The following is a 25,845-nucleotide window of genomic DNA, read 5'->3' on the forward strand; positions in this document are numbered from 1 at the left end:
ATTGGAGTCTCCTTGATCAATGCCTTCTTTATCATGATGTTTCTAAAGTGACTTATAACCCCCCCGCACGCACGCACGCACGCACGCACGCACACGCACACGCACACGCACACACACACACACACACACACACACACACACACACACACACACACACACACACACACACACACACACACACAATACCTCAACTCTCAACACAGCTATTTCATTACTTTCGTATTAGGATTGATGGGTTTCTGCCCGGAGATATAAATCAATTTGAGAACATTTTTCCCAAACTCTCGGCTCTACCTCCGATGGAGCCCTCTAGCAAGGAGGTGGCTGAGTGGAGAGAGGGCTGGAAGAGCCTTATCATTGGTTTGCTTTTTCAAGGCTGGGCGGGGTTGGTTCACAAGCAGATTTGCCTTCAGGCCAGGGCTCATGATGGAAAGAGCATTCCCTTCTCACGCTGTTCCGTACCCACTCTCCGAGGCTCTCCTGCCCTCCGTCTTCCACTGCCATCTTCCCTCTTTCATCTCCAGCACCCCCCGCCCCCCCCTCCTTGGTGCTTCCCTCCATACTTGTATGATTTACAGCCAGTACTCATGCGTTTCCGGGGGGATTGATTTCCAGGGGACTGCACCTTGTGCCAATCCTTTCTGTGGGGGCCATAACGATCAGGGTGCGGATCATTAGTCTGGACCAGTGTTTTCCCCTGCTCTGCTGGCTGGAAGCCATACATCTCCACCCCACAGCCCGCCCGCCCATCCGCCCACTGCGTCACAGCCCCTGTTAAATTGCCTGCCCTCTTCCCTCCCCGTCCCCACCCCGATTCTCTCCGCCCCGGTCACGCCTCATGATGCTCATCCATCTTCTTCAGGTCCTTTGCCGTATCGTTTGTTTAAGGGCGTAAGCTATGCAGGAGCCAGAGCCACTGGTTAAGTGTTTATAGGCCAGCCAAGGAAGCTGCACAACTACGAGCATTGCTACCACAACCCCCCACTGACCTTTACCATGGAAGAAAGGCATGTGACCAAAAGTACATATTATTACAGATGGCGTTGTCACTAAAGGCACTGACTGAAGTGATGTTGGTACATACAAGTGTAAAGCAGGAGAGCTCAGTGGCTCCAATCGCCCTATCATCCCCATCCCCATAACACCAGACCGAACTGCTGGAAAAGGGACTTTCATTTGTTCCAACTCTGGACATCTACAAACAACAAACCAACAGGTTAAAGAAAGACCTTTCCCAGTATCACCGCAGACTGAAACTAGCCACACACTTTGGAAGGGACCAGGGAAGGGAAATACAACCGTTTCGACCAGGATCAAACTGGGAACCTGCAGAGACGCTGCTCCCTACCAGCCTTAACCCTCTAACACCCGCATTAATTTCTACTTGCAAAAAATAGATTTCAACCTTACTACTACTTTGTACTACTAGGACTGACACTAAAACATATGTTAAAAAAAATAAAAAAATAAAGTTTGATGGAAAATTTATAATAATTATATAATAATTATATAATACTATAATAAATTCATAATTTACATTTGGGGGATATCTTTCACAATAATGAATAAAACATGTTCTAGACATTCTAATGATCACAAAAAAACATATATTACAATTATTGTACCTACTTTTATTAGGGTAAAGGTCAAAAGTCTTAGGTTAAAAAAATGTTCAAAATTGCACAGAGTCCAGACATTTTTAATTTGTGTGAATTTCAGCCTCTGTGGGGGGTATTTATATGCAAATATCATGACCAATGGCATTGAAATGGCATTGCAATGAACATCACTGATGACGTTTAGGTGAAAAAAGAACAGAAAAAAATAATAATAATTTAGTAATTAAATAAAATAAATTTGTTGCTAAAAAGCAACGCTGGGTCTTAGAGGGTTAAACAACTAATCGAGAAGGACATGAATACGGTAAAACGCATACCAGGACATATTAAGGAAAAAGATAATCTCACAACAGAACAAACCAGGGCACTTAGGGAACTAATCAACAACAAACAAATCGTAATCAAGCCAGCAGACAAAGGCTCCTGCATAGTAATTATGGACAGACACCAATACCTGTTAGAAGGTGAGAGAAAGCTCAACAATCAGGATCATTATAGGCAATTAGACCAACCAATTTACATAGAGACAGCTGTAAAGGCCAAAGCCATCATAAACAAACTGAGGGAAAAAAAGCACATAAATGCCAAACAACATCAATATTTAATAGGACAGGACAGCCCACGAGCTAGGATATTTTATCTTTTACCAAAAATACACAAAAGCCCGGATTCATGGACAATACCATATGAAATTCCACCCAGGAGACCAATTGTGTCGGACTGTGGCAGTGAGACTTATCAGACAGCAGAGTTTATTGAATATTTCCTAAACCCACTGTCGATAAAACACCCCAGTTTTATAAAAGACACTTACGATTTTGTGGACAAAATTAAAGCTATTATAGTAGGAAAGGAGGCATTTCTGTTTACGATAGATATAGACAGCCTCTACACAAACATTGAGACAGAAGCAGGCCTACTAGCAGTTAAAGAAGTATTTACTAGGGCCGGGACTAATTACGATTAATTTAGATTAATTAACTACAGAAAAATTAATCGCGATTAACTACAGATAAATTAATCGCACCTTTTTTTTCACCGCGGAACATTTCTCACTGGGCGCTTTTCTATAGTACTGAAAACTGGAAATAATAAAAAGTCACCCCATTTTGTGTTGCCTAGAACTGGAGGTCTGACAAAAAACAGTAACAATATGAAGTAAGTACAGCTTTGTGATGTCACTGAAATGTACTTGTTACTGTTACAAAAAAAAATTCAGACCTCCAGTTCTAGGCAACACAGAATGAGGTGACTTTTTATTATTATTTCCACAACAGGTAGACTGTATTAATGACAGTAAAATGTTGAAAATGAGTGGTATCCTGTAGTCACTATTCGTTGATTCACTGGGATACCAAAAAACATTTAAAAAAAAGGTTTCTCGCTGTTCTCGGGTTGAATATTGATATGCGATTAAAATGCGATTAATCTAGATTAATTAATCGCAAAGCCTCTGATTAATTAGATTAATTTTTTTAATCGAGTCCCAGCTCTAGTATTTACTAAATACCCAGACACAAATCGACCAGAGGAGGAATTACTCCAATTACTAGACTTAAATCTAACCCAGAATGATTTTTCCTTTAACAACAAGTTTTATTTACAAATCAAAGGGACGGCCATGGGAAAGCGATTTGCACCATCTTATGCAAACATTTACATGAGCATATGGGAGCAGGCAGCACTAGAAAAATGCAGACTTAAACCAACACATTACTATAGGTTTCTGGATGATATATTTGGAATATGGGAACATAGCAAAGAAGAATTCCAGGAATTTATTGATGTTCTAAATAGCCATCATAGATCCATAACGATACAATTTGTGACACACACTGAAAGGATTGACTTTCTTGATGTAACAATCTTCAAGGGCCCAAACTTTAACACAAATGGGAAACTAGACTAGTATTCTTTAAATAAACAGACACCCACACCCTATTACACAAAACGTCATTCCACCCGACACACTCCTACACAGGGATAGTCAAATCACAACTACTAAGATTCCATAGGATTTGCACGCAAAGAAGTGATTTCAAAATAGCTTGTAAAACACTATTTAAGGCCCTCAGACTAAGAGGATACACTAGGACATTCCTCCGGAAAGCTCAAAGTACCTTCTTAGAAATAAGAGTGCGGGATCCAGGCCCTAAATTGGCCCTGATAACCAGTTATTCAACACAGAGCACACTAGCCAACAACAGAATAAAAAGGAATTTTGAGAACCGAACGGATGATCTTCTAAAAGATTACAAAATTATATCGGCCTACAGAAAAAACAAAAACCTTAAAGATTATCTAGTACACAGCAAGCTAAAATAAATCAACACACCAGCACGCCAGGGACCAGAATACTTCAAACCCAAACAATTAGTCAAAAATAGAACTACAAAACGCGTGTTAGAGATTAAACAACAAATAACAACCAGAACCAGCAACTGCATTTACTTAATCACATGTGAAAAATGTGGTTTACAATATGTCGGAGAAACGGGTAAAACAATAGGTACAAGGCTGGGACAACACAGATACAATATTAACAATGGAAAAAAGACAACCACAAGGTTTGTGCAACATTTCATGGCTCACGGCATTGAAGCTCTAACATGCGCTGGACTTCAACACAATCCCAACTGGACAGTAGGACAAAGACGTTTTAATGAAAAACAGTGGATTAAGAACCTCAACACGGATTTTCCTGGAGGCTTAAACATGCCTAAAATCAGATCTTGAACACAACAAAACTTAAACTCAGGATTAAACTGGAGAAATCTAAAAATTATTGGATCAGACTTCCTTCGGATACATGGCGAATGCATTTATTCCTTGCATTGTGCCTACACATGTTGCGACCTGCAGTCGCAACATGTGTAGGCACAGTGCACTGAAGTTTTTTAATTCCCCCCTTTGTGCTTGTTAAACAATGTGTTCTGATTCTCTGCAGTTGCTCGCCGCCAAAACAAATGAGGGCCTGATTGAACATCCTGGGGTATTTTGAAAGACCAAAGCTGCTATTTTTCTAATCATGCTTGGCAATCCATGCATAACACCCCCTTACACCCCCCCCCCCCCACACACACACACACCTCCCATTTGTTCCTCACCCTGCAATTTAGAATTTGACAGAACAATGAAGAAATATTCAGGCTACTCAACTCTTTGGCTAATGGCATTCATTGTGTTTCTGGCTAACAGTTACAAACGGGTGGTGATGTGCCATGCTTAAACACTTCCATTGTTTCCTCAATGTCAGATCAGGGTCGGCTAAACAACTGTCATGGCGTTCCTGGTATTAATAAAGGTTCTCATGCCTTGACATTGAAGTCATTATTACTCATGTCTTAAGAAATAGCAACTTGGGACGCAGCAAATCATCCCCAGCTGCTCTCTGACAGTTTCAACCTCAGTTCAACAGGATCAGCTTTCTGAATCTCACCGATGTCTCAAAGCATATTCATCAGGGGCACGGAATCCAAAACTGCTCAAACAAACAATTGTACAATGTTAAGAGGCAGAGCTAAAACAAACAGCACCATAGAGCATAGAACAGCCTTCTTATCTGGCTCTTGTGGCTCTAACGCTGTGCCTTGGCATGGGCAGTGGAAGCTTCTAGAAACACAGCCTGGGCCCCAAAGCCTCTGCCTGGCAGCGATGATTTACAACAGCATTTAAGTGAATCTAATAAGGAGAGTGAATGCTTCCCGTCGCTCTGGCGCGGCCTGTGCCTGGGCCCTAATCATTCAAATATTTTGGCAAAAGGCAGCGCCCGCGCTTCTCTCCAAAAGAGAATAATGAGACACGGAGCTCTTAATCACAGTAGATCAGTTCAAATAAATGAAAAGAGAATCAAACGCATTCTTTGCCGAGGCGGTCCCCCTCTCTCCATCCAAATGAGTTGACACAGGGCCAGATCTGGCCAGATCCCAGGAGATGCAGCAGATTTTCCATGATTCCGAGATGGAGCATCAAACTCTGGCAGACAGCAAAGCAGGACTAGATGGGAATGAGGGATGCCTGTGGGTCCACTCAGAGTTAAATTAAAACTGAGGATTTTACTGTGCAGCTTGTGTGTGACTCATTCCCTCGAACAAAAGCTTTCAATGATTGTGCACACTCATAAACACACCCTAATATTACTGGCAACCTGAAGCAAATGATATCCCACAATCTCACCCTCGTCTTTTTTAATCAAGCACTCCTCCATGTTTCTTCTTCTACGACACCTCAGAGGATTCCTGGCAGCCTACGCGAAAAAAAGGGAAAAAAAGAAAAGAAAGCGGTAGCGCAGACACCTAATCCAAACTCAATAATTCACACACACTTCCTCTTGCCAATTCTTCCTCTCTGCCAATCTGAAATCGTTCCACCAACTCCACTTTCTGGGACGCTGCTCTAACAAACGAAGCTGTCAGTTAACAAGATGGAAAAACATTCTGCTAATTTTTTTTCCTCTTCTACCCTTGGCCCCCTTCAACCCCCGCCCCCGAGAAAAGTCTTGGATGTGCGGAGACGAGAGCTGGATCACAGCTTGCCTTGGTGGGGGTGGGAGGCTGACACAAGACAGGCTGCTACTGACATGACGAGCCTTCGAGACTGCCTGGCAAAAATCCTGTGATGTCACTTCCCTCTGCGCTCGACAGCTCTGACACCCTGCCATGTGAGTTGGGGGGGGGGGGGCTTGTAAAGACGAGGAAGAGTACAATGAGCCGGTTGCGTGAGGTGGTGGTGGTTATAGGGAGTGATGAGAAGAAACATTTGAAACGCATCTGTGAGCCCGGGCGGGCGCCTCTGTTTTCTTTAATGTTCCCACTTTTATCAGCAGTCGGAGCTGTCAGCCGTAATCACGCTTGTAGTGAAGGGGCTGCGTAGACGATAAGGCCTGGCCTGTCAGAGCCGCATCCACAGAGCAGCAGACATATGCTGCTGCCTGTCTCTCTTTATGCATGATGGCACACTCCCCAGAGAGAGAGAGAGAGAGAGAGAGAGAGAGGGGGGGGGGGTTGGGTTGGGGGCAACAGGAAAGGGTAGAGAGAGAGAGAGAGAGAGAGAGAGAGAGAGAGAGAGAGAAGGGGAGGGTTGGGTTGGGGGCAACAGGAAAGGGTAGAGAACCGACTGACGAAGAGAAAAGAGGTATATCATCCTGAATAGGAAGATGGAGGGAATATTTTCACATCTTCCGCCCTGTGTGTGTGTACGTGCACGTGCGTGTGTGTGCACGTGCGTGCGTGCGAGAGACACTTTGACAAACCCGGTTGCTTCGCATTTACGGTATACAACAAATTAAATTCCATTCAACATAAAAGACATTGAGCCTAAAAAACGTATTGGGCGAAACATTAAGCCAGACATAACATCTAAATTAAATTGATGCCATACACTCAATGTTTTTGTCCTGTGGCAGTTTCATAAAAAGAGATTGATGCGGCACTAATAACTGCCATGTCAGTACACGCGGCTGATGATGGACGCGGCTGAACTACAGAGTCGGAGCCGCGGTGCGGTTGCTTTTATGGCTATGAGGCATGATCATTAAAGAGATGAATAGTAATTACATGCCCGGAAAACACGATATGCCGCACTCGCATCAGCACACGACAGCTGCCGCGCAACAAATAAATAATACAACGCGTGGCAGACAAACATCGCTGGGCATTCGGTTACCAATTATCCTCCTCTTGTGGGCATTAAAGCGCTGTGCATTGTTTACCGTTAACAGACCTAATTGAATAATAATGCTCCAGCCACACCTGTTCTCTGTATATTGACGATAGCTCTTTGGTTGGACTAAACAAGCTGTGTTCTCTCGTTTCATACCATCCCTCTCTCTCTCTCTCTCTCTCTCTCTGACAGTGCAGAGGCCTGCCCTCACAATGGCCATTAAAATAATGTGGCCTAACCTGTGCAGAGGTTAACCAGCTAATGTCCTCACCACTGCTCCTCTGTGTGCATGAATAATGCAGATCAGGTTTCTAAACAAGCACACAAATGAATCTATAAATCACCCAGGTCAGAGCCATCTTATTAGCCCCCTCCCTCCCTCATGCACGTTCTCTTGCTATCCCTCTCTCTATATTTCTCTATTTGTCTCATATGGGTTCATGGTGGGGAGCCACCTTGGATAAACATGCATTTAAATACAGATTTTATAAGCAGAATGTGGACAAACATCACTGTGCTAATGCACTACAAAGTCTGACACAGTACGCAGAATCCTACATGTTTGCCATAATGCTTGCTGAAGTCTTGGGCAAGTGTAATATATGCGTTTATGGGATAAAAACTGAATTACAAATTTACAATTTTGACAGGTGGGTGCTGATTTTTTATTTATTTTTTTGCCAATGGGTTCCCAGATTGGGCTAATCATGATGTGTTCCCAATTCTTTTTTTTTAAATAATATTTGAAAATATATTTTTCAATTTCCATTTCTGCTAAGTCAGATTTGGACGGATTTATTTTCCAGTATAGGACCTATGTACACAAATGTTAATTGTTTACTGTTGTACCGAAACATAGTTTTGTGCTTAATGGCCCCTACACACTGTAGGAGTTTTAAAGTTGTCATCAGATCGTTATGCATTTCACACTGCAGGCTGTCATTATATCTTTGTGGATTTCAGACTAAACGATTGATCACCGACTAGGGATCACACACTGCAAGAGTTCACCAAGATGCGAACCAGACCTGATACATCATTTGTTTTTTATTCCAATTCATTTTGACATCTCACGCACGTGCAGGATACCGTGATACAAGGCGAGACCGACACAGGACACTGGACGCATCTCTCTCTCTCTCTCTCTCTCTCTGTGTCTGCGTGCACGCCACACACACAGGAATAGCCAGGCTACACAGGGCGAAATGTTTTGTGATAGCGTAGGATAGCCTGCGTGTGCTATAGCGAGACAGGACGTTAAATCTTGTCTATCTAAGTCTCTCTCCGTATGTGCACACACACACACACGGTCCAAAAGTTTGCTTTGCACTGTTGATTCCTATTTAACATTGTGCAAATATAGCTGTACGACACAGGGATTTACCCAAGGAATAAAGGTTATATATATTATCATGATCATCTATCGATACAGTCGACAGACAGCTGTCCTGCAGTGCTCTCATTGACTGTAATACAGGATTGTTCATAATGTACGATGTCCAGTCGGCGACAGAGCCAAATATCAAACATGCTTGATATTCAGAAATGGTCGGGGAGGCGTCTGCGAGCGCTTTTCTAATACAGTGGTTCCCAAACATTTTAGCCCGTGACCCAAAAGAGAAATTAGATTTGCCCGTGACCCATATAGTGAATATAGCGGATGTACAAGCTGAGCTTGTAGATCTGCTATTCTCACTACTTCTTAAACATTTGTTTTCTGATTTATGGAATTTCTAAGTTTCTAAGTAAGAAATTACATGGATTTTTGTTTTGCTTTTTTGGGAATGTATTTTGAAAATATTTTGAAACTATAATTAAAAACAAAGATGTAGCAAAGCAAAAACATTAACACAAACGAGAAAATCTCATGAATAGAGCTACTCTACCCCACTGTGCCAAAATGAGATTACGAGATTTGATTAAAATTGGATACATTTTTTATTTTATTTTATTTACTTTTTATATATTTTGCATCCAACGTGTACGTGACGGGAACGCGGCCGCGCTTATTTGCCGCTTTTCTGCTCAATTCCAGTCAATCTGGGATGTTTTCGACCTTAGAAAACCCGAAAACAAGCTAAGCTAATGATGCTACCACCGCAGGTTGCTAATATTGTAGACCATAACAACAGCTATGGATGGCTACACTTCCTGGTTAGTCAGAGGGCTGATCTTCTTTGTTTTTTTCACGGATTTCTCAGGCATTGGCACCACGTGTCTATAAGCAAGTGGATCAATATAGATTTGATGTTTAGTTCCAGACTCAAAGTCAACAAACAAGCAAAACCAGAAAAAAAAGCCCCACAAAGCTGTTACACTAACCTATTTTGAGACTTGCTCCTGTCCCTTAATGATGACTGAATGACCTGCTGTGTATGCTCCGCTACTGTAGGGGTTCTCTCATACCGCAAGTGTGCACCTTAATCCTAAGGTTTAGTAGGTGACGCCTCCCCCATCCTTCACCACCCAGTCGATTTCATCACCATCAGTACCTGTCAACTGTCCCTGTACATTGTACGGCCCTCAAGGGCACATCCACACCCCTGCTCTGATCCCAGGCCTCCCCAGATAATATGGGCACGCTCTTCAAGGTTAGTCACTCCCCGATTGCTTGCTTCCATGCTTGGAGTTAGGAAGGACGGCGCACGTTTGGCTCACAAAGACAACAACCCGCATTTCATTTGTCAAATCTAGCATGCGCTCTGCCATACTCCATCAAACAAAGCTGCAGCTAGCTCGCGGAGTCATTTCCCTCTCTCCCAATTACAAATGAGTCCATTAGTGTGTCTGCAGTGAGCCCTCTGCCGCCTCCCAGTAATGGCTTGTGAGATTTCCATCATAATCATAATGGCTCCCAGAGCAACCATGAGTGCAGATGGAAGGTCGCTCATAGGTAATGAGCTATCTCACCACCCAAAGGGCACACGTCTTTTGCTTTGTTATCTAGAACTGTGTGTGCGCATGCGTGTGTGCGTGTTGGCTTGCACATGTGTTATGTGTGTGTGTGCACTTTTTTCTATTCAGGACAAGGGTGAGGATTTAGGAAAAAAGGAGGATAGACGGAGGAGTGAGGAGAAGATGATGCCTGGCACTGATACACATGATGACATTGGTATCTGTAGATACTGAATCACATAACACCAGTTGATGTTCTGTGTAAAGGCTAGGACCAAATGCCATCCTCACATTAGCGTGTGCACTGACATTCTGCCTGTCTTCTTCGCCTGGTTTTGTTATGTTGCCAAACAGAAATATCATTACGGCTGTGCTGCCAGCATGACTCACCTCCACTTGCCATTCAAAACACATCTGATTATTTTCACCCGGCCTTAAGGAAACGGCAGCCAGCACACATCTGCATCTTCTGCCAATTATATTTTGAATGCTGCATTCTCAGGGTGTGTGCATGCCTACTATTCTAGCTAGTTTACTAAGCTGGCTGCAGGGCATGGGACTGCATGGAATGGGTTGATATAGCACTCCCTCTGCCCAAGCTTAATTGACCAGAGAGCAATATGCTGTTGTGAAGCAGGTCATATCAATGAGGTAACTTGACATGTTCATGCACGATCATATAGTCGTGTAATAAAGACCCGTGTTTGTCTGAGGCTTTGCCATTTGCCCGGAGAGCTTTTCATATTAGTAATCAATAAACCGTAATCACACAATGCACACCGTGGATAATATAGGTCTACAGATCTAGTGCACAGAGAAATAGGACATTGTGCTCTAAATATGAGCTTGGTTTTACCGCTGTGTAAGACGTCATATACTGTATACCTGACATGACTCACTGTTAGCCTGCATGAGTTGAGCAGCTTTGGTCATGTGTACCCGTGTGATATTCCCCTGTGCACTCTCGTGGACTATCTCAGCTCATATCCATGTCTCCATAATTATCTGTATAAAATGAAGGTGAAGCTTTTAGACTCCAGACTCCAGAACAGCCCTCGGAAGTCTCCCTGCCATACAACGTAATATAGTGAATTATTAATGCTAGCAAGACTGATCAGCAGGCACAGTGGGATGTTCCTGCCTCCATAGTCTGGCAATTCAAAGACAGTGTATGTCCTTCTGAGAAGAATCAAAAGGAATGGGGTATTTTCTGCTCATGCAGCTCTCTTCTTTCACATTCTACATTAACCATTAGCATGTCCTAATGATAGGGAAATATACATAAGGGTCGGCCACTGCACCACACTGAGGCTCAGTCACCTCCCAGGAGGTCTGCCATCTCCCTCAGCTTTAATTTAAAATCATTCAGAGGCAAAATGGTAGCCGTGTGATTTATCCCTTATTACATTGCTTCTTAAGAAACTGTCAGGCAGTCTCATGAATTCATTCATCTCCATAAGCTTCCTCAGCGCCACTTAGACCCTATGTAATCTGGGTGAGACCTCTTATCACTTCATTTGCACGAGCAGGGGACTATCAATTCCTGTCCAGGATCTGGGCCAGGGGAATTAGAGCAGAGGTGTTTAGATGTGCCTGGACCAGGCGGCCATGCCAGGAAACTGATTGCACATCGAAACTCCATGCAGGTGTTCCATTTCACACGCTATGTTTACAATATTAGCCAGCATTAGCTGGATATATTTGGTTCTTTATTGCTTATGTTCTATTCAACCTAGATCACAATCAGCAGGCAATTTTCCATCATGAGTCATTGATGTATCGCCACTGTGCACAGAGAGGCACTTAAAAGCATTTAGCTGGTGCCTAGCTCAACACAGTGGCCTCATAAAGGCAGACAATGGCTGAGCTTAATAAGAGCTGCAGAGGATCCCATGAGGGTGGAGGACCCATCAAGCTGGGGAATTTCATTTAATTTCCCCTGGGCCATCTATGTCTTGTACACATAATTACAGCCCAACATGCAACGCTCTTTGTGTTTTGTCAATAAATCCCCCAGGGGCAATCAGGACAGGGGTTGGACATGCCTCTGTGACCTGGGCTACTCGTAACACGCACAGCCACCTAATTACACTGCCTCTAACAAGCACTGTGCCTGGTGGTTGCAGGGAAAAGATGTGTGTTGGGTGTCGGGGCAACAAGGTCCAGCCACTCCTAGGGGCCTCTGGCATCGTTAAGATTTCTTGTAGCCGCCGCCACGCGTGCAGGGACAATGTTGTCGTTCTGACAGGCCTGCTGTGAGATCCCCTCATTTAGGTTTGTCTTTTGCAGTGGTGGCCAAGGCCCTCCCATGGGCTTAGAGACGAGAGGATTTAGGCATATCCTTTTCTTCAGCAGCCATTTCCTTGTAAACTGTATGCTATAATCCTATTGTGCCGTGCATATATGCATCTCACATGGCTGCCCTTGACTAAAATCGGTGGTCATTTAGTGGATTACATTAGCCTGTATTTACTTGGCAAAACTATAACATTGCTTTTACCACATTATTGAGAAAATACCGCTAGGACAATAATACGCAGTGGTGTCATGTTCGTAGAACGTAGTATCCATGCCGTGGTACCAAAATTGTGACGTGCACGCGCAGGTACGGAACGGTGCACGCGCATGCACGCTAGAATGCGTCCCCCTAGATTCAAGAGAAGACACACCAGCAGACTCTCCAAGACACATAAAGTAACCACCCCCCCCCCCCAGTAGGCTACTGCTTCTGTGTTCTGCACGCAACAACAATGCCTCCTCCATCAAAGAAGAGATTCGTCCAAAGCAAACTTTTTAGTTTCGCTACTGCAGCAGTCAAGATGTTTGATTATTTTAAGTCTACTTTTGTGTTTGTGTCTAAAACTCTCATACTGTACATCAGTACATCAGCTGTTCTGTGGGCATGCGCACATGTAGGCACGTACGCACGAATGCACGTGCGTGAAAAAATCACCATTGCAACACTGATAATACGGCAACTTATCAACTGAGATGTGAACATCCTTGTGAACGACATGATGAACTTGGGAATTGAATGTAGCTGTAATAACTTGCTTTTAAGCATTTACATTTTAAAACAATGTTCACAATAGCTCTGTAGAAGGAGGAAGTGTTCTACTGCAATGGAGTCTCCTTCAGAATATAGTATGTTAATTTAAAACCATGATACTTAGAGAGATAGAGATAGCTTTAAATCTGGCATTGCCTTCACCATCTCTCACACAGCTCTGCAAAACAGTCTCTGAGAAAGACTGCTTCAGAAAGAAGGATGAAGATGTTTTTTGTAGGTGAGCTGAGGTTGATCTTGAGAGGGGGAAGAGAAAGCCAGAAGCCAGTCAATTCCGAAGCAAGCTGCCTGCAGAAATCATTGACTTGACAAAAGGCCAATGAGGGGGCAGAAGGTTTGTGTGCAAGTGACTGGCCCTTACGCCGGGGGGGCTTATGTGTAGGTGAGCTAGGCTTTGACTGACATCCGCCGAGCGCAGTGAAAAAGTTTAACCTTGGCATGTCAGAGAACTCGCTCTCTGCAGGCAGAGGGTGGATAGAGGGATGAACACAGAGAGAGAGAGAGAGAGAGAGAGAGAGAGAGGCACAGGAAAAGGTTTCAGCATAACAACAACTGGCTTTTTCGTGAGCAGCCCTTTCCAGAGACAGTGGTTTGAACCCAAGGTCTGACTGCATGCATTATTTAAGACTGGTAACTGGCAACAGTGCCTCATAAATAGAGATGAGGACAGACACCTGAGGAGCCGGGGGCGTACTCTCTCTTGATCGGCCACAGATCCACCGGACCCAACGTGACCCAGAAGGTTGCACATACATGCTACCCAGCTAGAACGGATGCTTCCATTCGGCTGGCCTCAGTTGTTCCTGTTGCCACTAAAGCTGTCAAATGACACTGTGGGGGGAAAGATATCTATGGCAGGGGTTTATTGCTTATTAGTAATTAGGAAATACTGTCATTTACTTTGACATGAACTGCACTTGGTAGTGTACAGTAAAATGCTATGTACAACTGACAATTTTTACACTGAGTTCAACACTAGTCAGAATGTTTGATGTGCTGGATAAAACTAATGATGTGCTTTATGCATGTTACCAAGAGTCTGGGCATTTTAAGCAGTGGAAAAGCTCTGCCTGATTATATACTTATCTAGTGCACATATTGTACAGAATATTAGTCTGGCTTGGGATTTGTTTCCATAGCAAAAGCTTCTCTGCATGTGGCCAATATCATAACATTTATGAAATTTTTACACAATTTGTCTGGGACATTTTTCTTCTCCAGGTCAGGAGAAGATGGAAATGACTTTTTCTTTCCACGGGAGTGCACATCTCATTCAAATGGTGCATTTATGGCTTTCGTTGCTGATTGAATTATTTTCCACTGCTTGTGTTCTCAGCTTGCGTTGGGAATTGAATCATTGCCTTCGAAACATGATTCACTGCAGCCTGGGCTTTTTTCCTCCCGTCTTTCAATTTCAAGGACTTGGCAACCTTGTCCTATTCAAACGTCTGCATTATTACCTTTTATTGTTGGCTACAAATGAATGGTGAGGTTGAGCACTCTAGAGGCGAGAGAAAAACACAGTGGCTTGTATAATATCCTGTCGCAAGGCAGAAGTCAAATCTATTACAGTCTTGAGGTTTTGATGACAAATCTCAGTGTTGAAGGCTGTCAAAAGATGCATGTAGTTTGTCAAAGAGGAAATACTATTAGTGCCACTTGAATGCAGTAAATAAATAAATGCATGTGAAACAGTTTCACTGGCTTAAGCATTAGGCTTTTTCGCAACTTGGTAAATCATTGGCACTGTGTCATCAACATCAGCAATACCTTCAATCTACAGCTTAAACATTTTGCAACTACAGTATAACAAGTTCAGAAAGTGGCCTCCAGCAATTAAAGCAAAAACAAACAGGGGTGAGTAAATATAGGTTTTAGCAAATTTCTTATGAGCCAAATTAATAATGAGCTTTTATAGTTTTGAAAGGTCTGAGACGTGCTCCCAGCTACGATAATTATTACGTTAGTCCAATAATAACATTTGTGGGAGCTGGACAGCACAGCAACAATTCTGGCATGTTAATCATTGTCCATATCTGAAGTGTTGAGTGTTAGCGAGGGGATATGCACAGTGACAGAATGAGGATTGACCTGCTGGGACAATGACAGGGACCTCGGGCTGGGGTAGGTGGGAGGGGGGAGATGGAGGACCACAGGGGACAACAAGGCTCGCTATTGTAAAATGGGTCACAGTGAGTGGAGAGGGGAGCGGAGGAGGGTCAGCGCCCCAGAGGCAGGCTGCTGACACTCAGCCAGCAACCACAGTAGACGGCAGCTCTAGGTCCACAACAATCACTATAATGGGACTGAGTGCACCACCCCGCACTAACGCTGGCTTACAGCAATAACAATGTTCCATATCCACTTCCCATCCGTTTCCTGGTTTTCGTTAGCTTCGGTTGCCAGCAACAAATGTCAAGTAGTTATTATGGTCAGGGGGAAAACGATACAGGGAAAATGGTTTCAATGTGCAAATCTAAAAATGTAATTTCACCAACAATATCTTGTAATATGACTGACCAATCTAAATACAAGGCAGTGACGCAAGGTAGTGTGCAAGGATTATTTTTAGCATGCAGCATAGCAGCACACAAGCCACCTCCATGTGTTACACAGGAGCAGGGGGAGGGAAATTATTGAATTTCTAACACGTTTTCTGTTGGCATGGCAATATCACAGAGAGGCAATATAAATAACCTATGAAACGCAATGACAGCCTGACGTTTTCACCTCGTGTCACCATCTCATTTCAGGAGAAGAAAAGGGGACGCACAATTGGTGTCAATTAGGCTGCTTCCATTTAATTACCAGTGTGTGTCAGTCAGGGGTGAAATGTCTCTTCTCTGACCTTCTCTCTCGTGGTGTATAGCACTGTCTGTCAGCTGTGTACCACTGCTTCAGTGGTACACATTTGTACCCATTTGGACCCATTTGTATGGGGAGTGAATATCCCCTTTTCGTTTTTTTTTAAGCTTGTCAAACATTTCAAGAAAATAAACACATTCGCTTTTCATAATGAATACATTTAAAAAAATCTTAAAATATTGCATATTTTAGTACTCAAAATATCCAAATATAACGTGTTGTGAGCTTGTAGATCGGCTATTTTCACTAGCTTGGGTCACAAGGAGAGCTAAAACGCTTGTGTAGCATCGCTGAATAGTCTACAACTACGGCTCTGTAGTGGTGGAAGTACTAAATAATATAAAGTATCAAAACAAATTACTCAAGTAAAGTAAAAGTAAGCATATCTAAAAATTACAAGTAGTAATTTTACAGTACAGTACCTGAGTAAATATACTTTCCACCACTGCTACTGTGTGGATGAGAGGAGGTGGTATACGGCAGGCGGGCGAGAGATAGGCAGGGAGTGAGGTTACAGAGGGGGGAGGGGGGGGGGTAGAGGAGGCTGTTTGGAGGCTGTCTGGGGAGTGCTGTTGCCTGCTGACCTGGTCATCCATCAGACAGGGTCCATCCATCCACCCCCCTCCCCCGACTCCACCCAGGGCCCCCATCAGTGCACTTCTCTGCTAGGCCGCGGGATCTCCACATTAATTTCTCATCTGTGGCTTCACCCTAATGAGCTCCGCCTGCTCGCCCACCTCTGAGACCCCACTGATTACCAGATGGGGGAGGAGGAGGGGGAGGGCGATCATTTGTCAATGGCAAGAGGTGGCATTTACGCTGCTGACCTTGCTGCCGAGGAGAGGGGAGACCAAAAAAAGGAAAAAACTCCAGAGCACTGCACTGTTTGCCTTCACGGCTGTTTAATAGCATGCTGCCTTGTCTGTGGATGATTTCTATTCATAAACATGAGTGAAGGAAGGAAGTATGGCATAAAGGAAGGAAGTATGGCATAAAGGAAGGAAGGATGGAAGGAAGGAAGGAAGGAAGGGTGGTATTATTGCCCTTCTGTCAGAAGTAAATCTGATTTGTGGGTGAAACTTGAGTTTTCCAATTACACACCCCATGAAGCCTTGAATTCATGGAGATTATTCAGTTGTTGTTGCATTCCTAAGCCAATCATTTGATGACCGGTAGGAGACTTGCGGATGTCTCCAACCGGAGACATTAGCATCTTTCCACCGGTCATCAAATTATTGGCTTAGGAGTGCGACGAAAACAAAGACACACACAAGTAATTTCATGTCTTCTTGCTGAAATGGGAATGAAAGCCAGTTTGTCTTTCCTTCTGTGCCTTTGTGTGTGTGTGTGTGTGTGTGTGTGTGTGTGTGTGTGTGTGTGTGTGTGTGTGTGTGTGTGTGTGTGTGTCAGTGTATGTGTGTGTGTGTGTGTGTGTGTGTGTGTGTGTGTGTGGGTGTGTCGTGCAGCAGTGGAGGTGAGCAAAGTAGAGTGGGCGGACAAGGTACTGCTGTGGTCAGCCATGGGGTCATTGTGTGTGTGTGTGTGTGTGTGTGTGTGTGTGTGTGACGTGTGTGTGTGTGTGTGTGTGTGTGTGTGTGTGTGTGTGTGTGTGTGTGTGTGTGTGTGTGTGTGTGTGTGTGTGTGTGTGTGTGTGTGTGTGTGTGTGTGTGCGCGCATGCGGGCGCGCGCGCGTGCGCTCCTCAGAAGGGAGAGGGGATTTGCTGGCTGCGGGATGGAGGGGAGCAGTGTAGGTCTGTGACACAGGCTAACCTTGGCCAGGGCTACTGGGACTCTGGGGGTATCCATCACTATGGCAGCCTCGAGACCCAGACTGGGGGGGAGACAGGAGTTGCCAGAGGGAGGGGGGGACGCTAGTAAAAATTTAATGCACTCCGCAGAGCGGTCATGTCATACTTGGTTATGGAAAATAATCCCAGATGCCTGCAGTGCTAAAATGGAGCTGTAATGTGCTCGCCTCCTAACCCGGCCTGACAGCCGTGATGTACGACTACCATTACCGGAAAATATCACTTCAACTAACCCATGATCCGGCTCCGCTAAGGGTCATATTATCCATGAGGAACAAATTACATTCCCCCCAAAGTAAATACAAATTTCCTACCGGCCGGGTACAAAGCACAGAGGGGGGTGTGGTTCGTATGTTACCTATGACAACGGCTGGGCGGAGTGACAGGGATGATAAAGTACATGACAAATCACTGGCTGACAGGGTACTCTGGTGCAATCAGCCTCAGCTTCGGCCTAGCGAGCACCCACTCACGCCTGTAAACACCACTCTCTTCCTTTGGAGGGGGCAAAACACATAATCTTTTAACGCTGACAAGTTGCTCTCGCCTTTTTATTACTCATCCTTCCCACTGCGGTGGAAAGGAGGAGGAGGTTGGTGGGGGAGGGGCGGGAGGTTTGTGTGCATGTGGGTGGGGGGTGGATATAAAATGGTTTTATGTACAGTGCTGCCAAGTGATTGAGAAACACTGCTCCTTCTTCTTCTGCTGTAATTGCCTAAGGGCAAACACAGCGAAACAATAAAGGAAGAGAAACAGCAAATATATTACCGGTTCAGATCTTTATTTTATGTCAAGGACAAACAGGTTCTCTTGGCTGCTCTAAAGCACCCACTTAGATCCCTCGTCTCCAATAAGAGCCCAGCGCAGCAAATTACAAGCACTTCCTTGCACAGCCATTAATAAAAAAAACACAAAGCATTTTCAAAATGGCATTTACAGCTTGTGGCCGCTGATAGAGAGAGAATAAATAACACTTAGGGAAGGTGTGGGCTACATAAAAAGGCTCAGGGGCAAGGGAGAATGCAAGGGAAATAAACGAGTTGTGGAATGATAAAACTCCTTTACAACTTAGCAAGGAGCCATTGTCTTCACAAATGGCCTAAGTAGTGCTATCGGTGAGCAGTAAAATCTTGACAAAGCACTTGAGTGCCAGCCTTATAAAAAGATTTGACTAGTGGCTTCAAGGTGCCACTTAGTGGCAAAAATCACTTAGCAAGCCGGCGCACAGTGGCTGGGCTTCAAAGACTGCTCACAATGACGAGACAGAACGGAAGTATTCATTCATCCATTCAAAAGGCTCTAATCTAAAAGATTACTTTCATGGCATTAATATGCCATGAAATGCACACATGCAAACATTTTGAGAGAAAAAAAAGATAAGCCATAGACATAGAGGCTTGGCATATTGAAGGTTACAAAACAAGAAAAAGAGCACTGTACTGTATGCACTTCTCATTTTCCTCCTGGGACTAAAAGTGATTTTTCTGAATAGTTGAAAGACATTACTGGCCCATACATAATCATGTGCACACTGGCGCTTAAAAAAACCCTGCAGCCATTTCACATTCACTTTACCCTCATCATCCCCTTTAAACGGTCTCAGATGTTGGAAAACCTGTTGGCGTTAACTACAGCGTGAAACAGGGGAATGTTATTGGGGCTTTGGCGGACACACATCAAAGGCACTGTAGGCTATGGAACCCTCTCCTATGTGCTTCCCTGCCAGTAATACAGCCGCATCATAATTGGACTCAAGCTGCTCCGAATGAACAGACCAGTCCTACCTGCTAGACCCAATAAAAAGAACCACCTGATCCCATCTGGATCCTCGATGAGGGTAAAGGGAGGGGAGAATAAGCATTTGCTGACTGTCTGCTTTTCAAGAGTGGAACCGGAGCCAAACTACTAACTTGACGGCTGGGAACAGAACTGGGACCTCATGTCCAGCAAACACAATCAGCGCCAGGATTTCTTTCAAAATAGCAGCTCGGGGTGCTATTTAGATATGGCAGCTTTTACTCTGAAAGCCCCTCCCCCCCCCCCCCCCCCCCCCCTTCCGTTCCATACAAAAACCGAGAGAAATAATGTTGGACAGAAAATAATCTTGCTTACCTCGCTATGATTACGATAAAGTCGCTGGATATACTGGTGAAAGTTCGTAGCGTTCAACAGTAATTGCACGTAGGCACTCAACAGAGTGCAGTTCTAGTTACTTGCGCAAGCAGACCGTGCAGGTATGTGTGTCCCATGACGTGATGAAGATAAGTACCAATACCAGGGTATAATTGGTTATCGATGGTGACATAATGATATGTTTCAGTGTCAGGTGGATTAAAGGGACATACGCATCAAACGGCCCGAGTAACCACAGTATACCACTAATCAACTCACAAATTATATACATATATACATAGAGGCATTTCCTTTAATCCACGTCACCATTGAGAGCCAGTTATAACCCGTCACTCACCCGTATTAATTACATCATTACTAATTTATTGTGGTTAATTACGTAACTAAATAATGTTTTTGAATTTGTTTCAAATTAATTACCATCATCTCCTTTTGTCTCCAGTTGTCAAAATAGTTTCAAAATACTTTTCAGGTTATTTAAAGGAAAAATAAGGAATATATCTGTAGAATAGAGGTTACAGAGAGATCGTGTTCTAGATAGACTACCGCTGCGTCAGGACAAAATAAATCTTTAGCCAGGAGAGACGAAAGTGATTAAATAATCTAAAGGTCATCATACCTTTGTTTTGGGAAGAAGGTTTTCCCCTAGAGCTATATAAGGAATATAACTGTAGAATAGAGGTTACAGAGAGATCATGTTGTATCAGAGGAAAAGTGCAAGTCATAGATAGACTTGTGTTGCGCCAGGACAAAATTTATCTTTAGCCAGGAGAGACGAAAGGGATTGCATAATCTAAAGATCATCATCAGCTTTAGAGAGAAGTTAAAGGGAAGTCGTTGTGAAACACAGGATGAAAAAGAAGGACCATTATCGGCTAGACAAGACTCAGGAAGTCTTGGCGGAGAAGTAGCTGGCGGAGAAGTGACAATTCTAACACAATATTACTGAGAGAGCTCTAGTCTTCCACCAAACCGAAAGTAAACTCGGGAACAAGAGCAAGGAATTGTTGTTGAAAGAGACAGAAAGAAGAGGAGGATTCCAGATCTTATTATCAAGCCAGTTTGTAGCGGTCGACAGTACTTGCGCGCTCTGCTTGCGCACTAGTAGGCCATTTATGGCCATTTATGGCCTACTTGGGTGCAACAAGCAAGTAGGCACTCGACATGGTGCAGTTCTAGTTATCATACTATAATTCAATCAATGTCTGAATGAATGAATGAATGAATGTCAGAAACACCACCGTATCTCCTCATTGCCTGCACCAATCGCTCCCACTTTTCACACAGGCATTGACCATAATAATATGGAGGTCTTAACGAAGCCATTTTTTCAATAAGATTAATAATGAATGTATTAGTGAATAAAAACCTGTTTATTTGTCCGTGGTCTATCTCCGACCGAGCCACACTATTAGCACACATCTCTCCATGCCAAAAAAAATCTGCACGCTCCCAGAATCCGGCTAGGCTACATTTTACCGACGCAACTGTCATATTTACTGTACAGATATTGTTTTTACATCACCACACGATCCCACGGGACTCTCCCGTGGGATCTCCCCGCAAATCACGTGACACCAGTGAAATGCATGTTGGGACGGACACAGATTAATACTGGGACACAGTTTCCGGCGCAACATTCCCCTTGCATTCTCCAACGCACTTCCCCTTTTTCACACCGCCCCCAGGCAGGCATCAGACCTATGCATCAGACCCACATGAGGAAAACAACTCGGTCCCATAGTACAGCTACTCTTGCGTCAGTCAATCAATTATGATTCTAGCTTGTTCCATCGTTTACTTATAAGCATTTTAGTACACCTTGGTTTGACTTATCACTGAAACCAAGGTCTACTAAAAAGCTTATAAGTAAACGATGGAACGTGCTAGAATCATAATTCAATTCATTGTAAACTAGTGACTTGGAACTTTAAAATGAGACATTTCGTGACATTGTGGTCATATCTCACATTTTTCGATTGCCATTCAAAAAGTCGCCAAAGCTGGCCAATGCTGGCCAATGCCCCATTTCTTAATTTGTCATTTTAATGCAAAAAGAAAGATCAGCATCTAAATAAAATACATGACACTTTTTACTTTCACTTTCACTGTAATACCCAGAATTGCCACCAGATGGCGGGAACGCACCATTATGCTGATTTTGGTCAAAGAGTCAAATCTGCCTAAATCACTTCCTGTCAAACGGAGGTAAACATCCGGGGGTAGTTTGACACTGATCAGATAGCTTGGCTGTCCGGATTGCTAAAATAACACTAGCTTTTTCATAACTTAGTCAAATTAAGCTTAAAAACGGCCAGGAACATCCCAAAATGTCAATTTTTTTGCCGCGAATCACATAGAGACGGCGCGCGTGCACGATAGTGCACGATCGCGCGGATTTCGGCCGGTTTTTGGTAGATTACATTAAAAAAAAAGGTCTAAAAGTTCCATTATTTTGTTATAATAAGATGTACTGACAGGGCAGTACGTCTATTACGTAAATTACGTCCCTGGCCACGAGGGATTTGTTGATTTAATACGCAGATTACGTCATTGGCCACTAGGGGGTTAATAGCTTATATCTCCATGGGCAGCAGACGGTGAGCGGTTAGGGACCGTCTACAAAGTGCAACACCGAACTTGAAAATATTCAATAACTTCCATTTAAAGGCAGAATATCACCACCATATTTACATCACACATCAATGGTGTACTTATGATTGTACTACAGCATTTAATTAGCCTATACTTTAGTGCCCAACCCAACTTCCCAAGACCATCTGTAAACAATTCCCCCCCTATCAGTAATGTGATCTATTACATCGCACACTGAACATGATTTGCTGTTCATATATTCAGAACGGGTAAGGACTAGTTAATATAATCGACTAAATCTAATTTTCTGATTTAGTAATATCGCTCATGCAGCCCTAGATTAGACTATTATAAATAGTGAACACATTGTTTAAGAACCAGTTATAAATACCATGCTGAAACCAGTCCCCTTGTGGTCCCCCAAGTCTAGCCCCAAAAAGGCCATGCACACACGTGAAAAGACTACACACAGATAATAAATACAATTAATTTGTCAGCAAATATCTATGTTACTAGTACAGCCCTTCACAGTTGTATCACCTCGTCACTAGTATGCATGTATGAGGTGTATGTGATATTGCTGCTGTTTTCCATCAGAGAGAGACAGGCAGTATAGGAAAGCATCTCAACGGTGAAGCCTTGGCAGAGATACTAATGACAGCCGAGATAGAGCTAATAATACTAACATGATAAGGCGTCTATAGCGGGTCAGCCTCCTCCCTGTCACCCGGCACACCATTAACATGTCATGATAGAGAAGCCCTATCCTACAGGTCACTGTGTAATGAACGGACCACTCTGACAGCATTGTGTGTTTTGCAAGGATACACGTGCACGCACACTCGCACATGCATGCGGCGAGATGCGAAAGGTTCTGTCTCTTATCAGAGCTCGGCAGCTCCTGTCGAAGCGGCAAAGGGCTTTTCTACACCAGGCAGAACGTGATTTCTCCCGGGAACACTTTTTCCATTTCCTGCTTTTGAAGGGAAACTAAATAAGCCACGTTTGTCCGCATCTGAATCCATTTGACCCGTTAAAACGCCTCTGCTCTCCGCCGTGGTGTTGTAAAGTAGAACGCATCATCCGCAGAATGCAAATGGCGTTGGTGGCGGGCATAGCGCGCCTGGCAGGGACTGATAGTGGCAGAGGTGACTGGAACCAGGACGGGTGGGTGTGGGTGGGGGGGTATAGTAACAGTTGTTAAGTGGGAGCTCCAATTACTCCCTAACACAGAGGAAAAACGTGGGAGCCAGCCCCTGTCATAAGGGTCCCCTATTTACTAATTCACTCCTCTGTTACTTTAACACACAATTAATCAGTGACAGGAAGGTGTAGTCAGTGCTGTTCATCAGCAGCGTAACGTGAGCCACGGCGAATTAATACAGTCGCTGGGGGGATTACAGCTTACCGTGCTCTCTTCTCCCTCTCTCCCTGAAACAAAAGGAATTGCCACCGAGACAGGAGCAATTTAAATCGACAACGCTGAGTAATGACTCAATTTGCTGCACAGTCTAAACACCACAAGCAAATGGCATTACTAAATCATTAGGCTGGATCTGGGATCTCTAGTTAGAAGTCATTGGGTAATAATGGCTGCTCTCAGATTGTGAGCGCCTATAAAAAAGACACGTCGACTTGCAAATAGGTCAAAGGAATAGTGCATTGCATAAATATTGAGCCAAAAATATACTGGATTGAGGGCTGATATTGGATTATTAACGGAATAACATCCCAACTATTTGATGAAACAGTGATACACCATATTAAAATAAAAAAGTATTATATTCTGACTCGCTTCCAATGCAGATCAACTACACGTATCGTATATTATCACTTGTTTGAAGAAAGATTACATCATTGTCTTGAATGTTACTTACTGTACATTAGGCTACTTGAAGCATTTTCCAGTGTAAATAGGTTCAGAGGCATCTACTGTAAGAGTTTCTGGCTGCTACATTATATGCTGTAGTGTACAGTACATATTAAATGGTTGGTTGGTTGCCTGGCTTGAATTCAGATGCAGGGTTTTTACATTTATGTTTTATATAAAGGTTTTTCTTAAGAACAGCAGTGAAAGCAAATACTCCCAGCCTTTAAAGCCACATAATACTCACTTAAATGGAATCTCAATCCTGAAAATCCATAACAGTTTGATATAGACTTTGCCCATCATTAATTCATCTATAATTAAATGTGCAGAACTAATTAAGGCTTTCTCATAGTTATCAGGGTGTTTAAGTCTAATTATATTCACAAGTCTAATATTTGATTCTTATTGAGCACACTGATACAAATTATTTGGATATGATCTACATTTTATGGTGCCTTCTCTAGTGCAAGATACAGTAAGTAGTAGGAATTCAAATTAAATTAAGTTTTACCTTGTCTTCTTGGTCACTCTCGCTGTCACACTGCAAGAGAGAGGAAGATTCATAGTTATTCATAGTTACAGTACAAGAGGGTGATGATTTCTATTTTAGTTGAAACTGCAAGGACTGGAGTAGAATGCCATCTATAAGTGAAGCATACTGTACAGTACAGTATTCTCATGGAAAAGTCCACCCTATTCCCTAATTAATATTGCATCAAGTCCTTAAAGTACAACCAACATTCTGAAGCTCATCCCTTTTAGTCAAAATTCATACCAAGATTTTTCTTTTTTACTTTTACTTTTACTTTACCAAGAAGCTAAAATCATTTCAGAAATGTTACTGACGGAGCCTGGTCACGACTTTGTTAGCAAGGAACTTGTCATTTGTTCTGAAAGTATAGCTCACCATTCCTGAAAACTATTTAAGATGATGTCTGGAAAATATGAAATGTTGACAAATAACTTGGCAACCCTAATTAGCAACTCAAACTTATGCAAACAAGGTTTTTGTTATTTTAATTTTATGCATCGATGTGAATTTCTTATATTTTCCTTCCATTATGACAGAAAACCAAAAAAATAGAACCTTAGAACAATAGAACACATCCTGATTGGCTACGATTGGCTTCTAAAGTTTTCAGGAGTAGCCCGCTTTGTACCCATTTTGTACAAATCGCCATAACTCCTCAACGCAGCATCCAATTGCGGTGAAACTGTGCATGCATATTCCCACTAGGCTGAGGAAGAAATGCCACTTGACAGTTTTCAAATCGGCGTCATGGTGGTGCTACAACAGGCCAAGTTGCGTCTCTCACACACACACACACACAC

The 25,845-nt window shown here is 43.3% G+C and overlaps 1 protein-coding gene across 9 annotated transcripts in view; it reads right to left on the reverse strand.

Moving 5' to 3' along the window:
• The window catches only part of auts2a (activator of transcription and developmental regulator AUTS2 a), a 369,856-nt gene that overhangs the window by 104,758 nt on the left and 239,253 nt on the right, over positions 1 to 25,845 (reverse strand). For all 9 annotated transcript variants that reach the window (XM_083775547.1, XM_083775549.1, XM_083775544.1 and 6 more), the window contains one exon: positions 25,025 to 25,054. In XM_083775547.1, coding sequence (XP_083631673.1) covers positions 25,025 to 25,054 — 30 coding nt within the window. The remainder of the gene's footprint in view (positions 1 to 25,024; positions 25,055 to 25,845) is intronic.

The sequence above is a fragment of the Protomyctophum parallelum genome (genome assembly GCF_964188405.1).
Source record: "Protomyctophum parallelum genome assembly, chromosome: 1".
Taxonomy (NCBI): domain Eukaryota; kingdom Metazoa; phylum Chordata; class Actinopteri; order Myctophiformes; family Myctophidae; genus Protomyctophum; species Protomyctophum parallelum.